This window comes from Cervus canadensis, chromosome 10, assembly GCF_019320065.1.
Source record: "Cervus canadensis isolate Bull #8, Minnesota chromosome 10, ASM1932006v1, whole genome shotgun sequence".
Lineage (NCBI taxonomy): Eukaryota > Metazoa > Chordata > Mammalia > Artiodactyla > Cervidae > Cervus > Cervus canadensis.
Window position 1 is genome coordinate 37,775,122 of NC_057395.1, and position 4,983 is coordinate 37,780,104.

The 4,983-nt window shown below is 49.1% G+C and overlaps 1 protein-coding gene across 1 annotated transcript; it reads left to right on the plus strand.

The window, feature by feature from the left end:
• The first annotated feature begins 1,174 nt into the window (after positions 1-1,174).
• Positions 1,175-3,213, plus strand: LOC122448889 (MLV-related proviral Env polyprotein-like). Its single transcript, XM_043480554.1, is given in 1 exon segment — positions 1,175-3,213. A coding segment is annotated over 1 exon segment (1,821 nt). The 3' UTR covers positions 2,996-3,213.
• Positions 3,214-4,983: the final 1,770 nt, after the last annotated feature.

The following is a 4,983-nucleotide window of genomic DNA, read 5'->3' on the forward strand; positions in this document are numbered from 1 at the left end:
CAAGATTGGCAGATAGACTTCACCCACATGCCCAGACATCGAACCTACCGCTATCTGCTGGTCTTGGTGGATACCTTTTCAGGATGGGTCGAGGCCTTCCCCACCGCCCGAGAGACGGCAGCGGCGGTGACAGAAGTCTTGACGACCCATCTCATTCCCAGATTTGGGTTGCCAAACTCCCTCCAGTCTGACAATGGGCCTGCATTTATCTCACAGATCTCCCAGCAGGTGGCTATGGCTCTGGGCATCGACTGGCATCTCCACATCCCCTATCGGCCCCAATCGTCAGGCAAAGTAGAACGGGTGAACGGCATCATCAAGACGCACCTGACCAAGCTTGCCTCAGAACTGCGGCTGTCTTGGGTCGACCTCCTTCCTCTGGCGCTCACTCGCATTCGCACCACACCACACTCCAAAACAGGTTTGACCCCTTTTGAACTGCTCTACGGCAGGCCCTATCTCCTGACTCACCTCCCAGAGGGAGAGGCTCCCCCACTTGCGGGGTACCTCCCCCTCTTCTCCCTCCTACGATCCTTGCTGAGAGAACACGCAAACCGGGTCCTGCCACAACCGACAGACGACGAGGGGCCAACTCAGCCTCTGGCCCCGGGAGATCAGGTACTGCTAAAAACCTTGAGTCCCCGCCTGCTACAACCTCGCTGGACGGGGCCCCATACTGTAATCCTCACCACTCCCACGGCAGCCAAACTGCTGGGACACGAGCCCTGGTATCACCTGACCCGGCTCAAACGAGCTCCCCCGGGTCTCCCAGAGACAGGGGCGGCCCCGGCCCAGGCCCCTCCTCCCAATTACTCCTACCACTCCACCCTCACGGGGCCGACCAAACTGACCATCACCCGAACCCCTCTGTCGTCAATCCCAAAATAATTGGGGGACCACATCCTGATATCCGATGCTGACCTGGCATCACCCGCTGTGGCTGCTAACAATCACAGCTCTGGCCATACTTTTTGCCATTAGATTAGCGGCCGCGGCCCCCCGCAATTGGTCCTCCATTCTTCGACTGTCCCTGGCCCTCACATACCTAGCCATCTGCTTCCTACTCCTGGGGTGCTATTCCCTTGGGACACCCTGACCTGGTTACCGGCTCCATCCCTACGAGACCCACGAGGCTGGTTGTCCGCCCCACCCCCTTCACCCCAACCTCAGAACAATGCGGGACTCTCTACTCTGGGTTACTCTGGGGGTACTGGGGGTCCTGGAAAAAGGGGGGCACACCTACCAAAACCCCCACCAGCCTTTTCAAGTCACATGGATCTTAAAAAATGGAGAGACCTACGAAGAGCTAAACCGGACCACAGCCACCCAACCGAAAGATAAGTGGTGGCCGGACTTATATTTTAACCTTACAAAATTAATCGAACAATCAGGATACTCCAAGTGTAGGGTCAGGTCTCTCGGGTTTTATGCCTGCCCGGGACATCAGCGAGAAAACATAAAAACCTGTGGGGGAATGGTGAGCCGCTACTGTAAATCCTGGGGCTGTGTTACTTCCAATGATGGGTATCGGAAGTGGTCGGTGACCAGGCCAGACCTGATCAATATGTCCTTCACGGGTCCTCTTCCAAAATCAGATTGGCAGGGACGACCCTCCAACCCAGGGCAATGCAGCGACCAGATCCGACTATCATTCACACAGCAGGGACGGACTGAAAATAGATGGATTTCCGGGCTGTCCTGGGGGGTAGTGATATATGATACCTACGGTACGGGAAGCAATAGTGCAACATTGTATGTTCAGCAAGTCCTACAACCCGCCCAGACCCATGTTATGGGGCCCAACCAGATTATTACACCCCCCCGCCCCTCACCACAAGGGACAAATGCCGCAAATGTTGTGACCTCGCCTACCCCTACCCCCTCTCTTCAGCTAACCCAGACAGACCCACCAGAAACCCAAGAACCCCTGTGGGCCTTGATCAAAGAAACCTACGGGGCCCTTAACCACTCCAATCCTAATGCGACTCAATCCTGCTGGCTTTGCTACACCTCACACCCACCTTACTACGAGGCCGTGGGTTTAAATGCCACCTACAACTTATCCACTCTCTCTAACCCACCACAGTGCTCTTGGGGAGACCGCAAGGTGGGCCTTACCATGAAACAAGTATGGGGTTCGGGGACCTGCTTAGGCACGGTTCCTACAGATAAACAAACCCTGTGTGCCCAGACTGACAATGACACCAACTTCACCGATAAGACCTACGTCATTCCCGAAATCGGGGGGTGGTGGATATGCTCACGGACTGGGCTGACGCCCTGTCTCCATTTGGCTGTCTTCGACCAGAGCAGAGAATTCTGTGTCATGGTAGTAGTAGTACCCAAGATTACATACCACCCAGAAGAGGTCCTCTACAACTTTTGGGACCAAGATACCCCAGCTCCCAGACATAAGAGGGAGCCCGTTACAGCTATTACTCTAGCAACACTGTTCGCCCTGGGGGCGGCCGGAACGGGCACGGGCATTGCTTCCCTGACTACACAACATCAGGGCCTAATCACCCTGAGAGTCGCCATTGATGAAGACATTGCACGAATAGAAAAGTCTATGATGGCCTTGGAAAAATCCCTAACCTCTTTGTCAGAAGTGGTGTTACAGAACAGACGAGGCCTAGACCTGATTTTTTTACAACAAGGGGGCCTCTGTGCAGCCCTCAAAGAAGAGTGTTGCTTTTAAGCAGACCATACAGGGGTAGTGAGAGAGTCCATGGCCAAAGTAAGAGAAGGACTAGAGCGCAGAAAGAGGGAACGGGAAGCCCAGCAAGGTTGGTTCGAATCATGGTTCCAAAACTCCCCCTGGCTGACCACCCTGCTCTCGACCTTAATGGGACCACTCATAATCCTCTTATTGCTCTTAACTTTCGGGCCCTGTCTCTTAAATAAGCTCTTGGCCTTCGTCAAACAGCGGCTCAACACGGTTCAGCTGATGGTATTGCGACAGCAGTACCAAGGGCTTCCAACGGACACTCTGTGACAAAATTAACGGCAGACGCTCCCTGTCATCCCGGCCACACCCTACCCCTCGCCACCCCCGTTCAGCAGGAAGAAGCCAGAGAGAACCGGCGCCCCTTGTCCTATAACTAAAAGGCCGGGATGAAAGGTCGGGGCATGCCCCCGGGAAAGTGCTACAAGGCAAATTCCGGAGGCTGGCTAAACTTTCAGGGGCTGGCCCCCTGCAGCCTGGTCCAATCAGGTACCTACACAGAGCCCTCGGACACTGACCACCGCTGTAGCCCGCGCTTTCTTCCTTATATGAAAAGACCTGGCCTGGACGCCCTGCCCGGACTATAAAACCCCTCCCCACCCCTCATACCTTGCAGACTCCCTTTGTCTCCTCACTCACCAGCCCCCCGGGAGTTCTGCCCGAGAGCGAGAGCGACGCTTAATAAAAAGGCCTTTACCACCGGTCCTTAGAGGCGGCTTTTTCTTTCTCCAGCGGCGTTTTCTAACAGAGAGGATAAACAACAATTTTAATTCAATTTAAGGCTCAAGAAAAATTGCTTCTCTACAGAATTTTACTTGTTTTGTATATAATTTGGTTATTACTTTCCCACATGTAGGTTGATAAGGAGAAAATAGTCAACTCTAATGGACTTTTTCTTTTATTTAAATCAGCAGATGAAATCAGTGACCAAAATTCTTTTTACCCTTATGAAGAGAATTCTGAAAATATAAGCTGGGAACCAGCTATCCATACCCAGGAACAGAAAGCTGATTTGAGATGTAAAACTTGCACTAATTAAACATTATGATAGTTTTGCACTTTCTAACAGTGTTCTACATGTGATATATATGAACCATATACTATATAATCACAATATGCCACTATGATACACTTCCATGGTTGTCCTACACCACAGAAAAACACTAAAAATTTTTTCCTTATGTTAAATAGGAAAAAAAAAAATCTCAAGGGTTTTTATGTCCGAACTCATTTTAACAAAGATGTAAATACCCTTGCAATCTCTGCTTACACAAACAATGCCACTGTTTTCCAAAATTATACGAGATCCCCCATTTCAGCAATGTCTCTCTGCAAGATGCAGATGAAAAATAACTTGGTACATTTTGTTCAGAAGCAGTTGTGTTTAAGTTCCTGGATAGCACGCAAACTATTGCAGTCTAGAGATAGAATCTAACATTTCTGCTTGTTATACAAATCTCCTACCAACCAACAATACACAGAGGTTAGATAACACTTTGAATTCCCAGTAGCAGGGTTTTTTGAAGTCATTTGTTCTCAGAAGTTAGGAGGGCAAAGCTAAAATTTACTTTCTTTGGAATATGGTCAAAGGTGAGAGATTAGTCCAGCTCAAAGGAATGACTGTCTAGTGTAAAGTTTTTCTTTTCTTTCTTTCAAAATGGAAAAGGAGATAAAGAACAGAGTGCAGAGTCCAGAAGGTAGTGTGATAGGGCCTAGACAAAAAGAAGAAGATTCCCAAATGTCCATTCTCCCACAAACTAGCAAAAATGCTATCGAGTCTTACAAACACCGTAAATCTAACAGATACTGTAGAACAGTATTCCCCAGCCTTTTTGGCACCAGAGACTGGTTTCGTGGAAGACAGTTTTTCCACAGGCCGGGGCAGGGATGGTTTCAGGAAGATTCAAGTGCATTCCATTTACTGTGTATTTTATTTCTATAAAGTATCCATGGAGTATCTGTTGAGTTGAGGTTTTCTTTACAAAATTTAAGGCAACTAAGTTTAGAATACAGTAAGTAACAGGGACTTCCTTGGTCGTAGAGTGGTTGAGACTTCTTCCAGTGCAGAGGGTGAGGGTTCCATGCCTGGTTGGGGAGCTGAGATCCCACATGCCTCAAGACCAAACAATCAAAACATAAAACAGAAGCAGTATTGTAACAAATTCAATAAAGACTTATAAGAAAGAATACAGTGAGAAACAGATTAAAAGAACATTATGAATTTAACAGTGGACATCGTTTATAATCAAATAGTATCA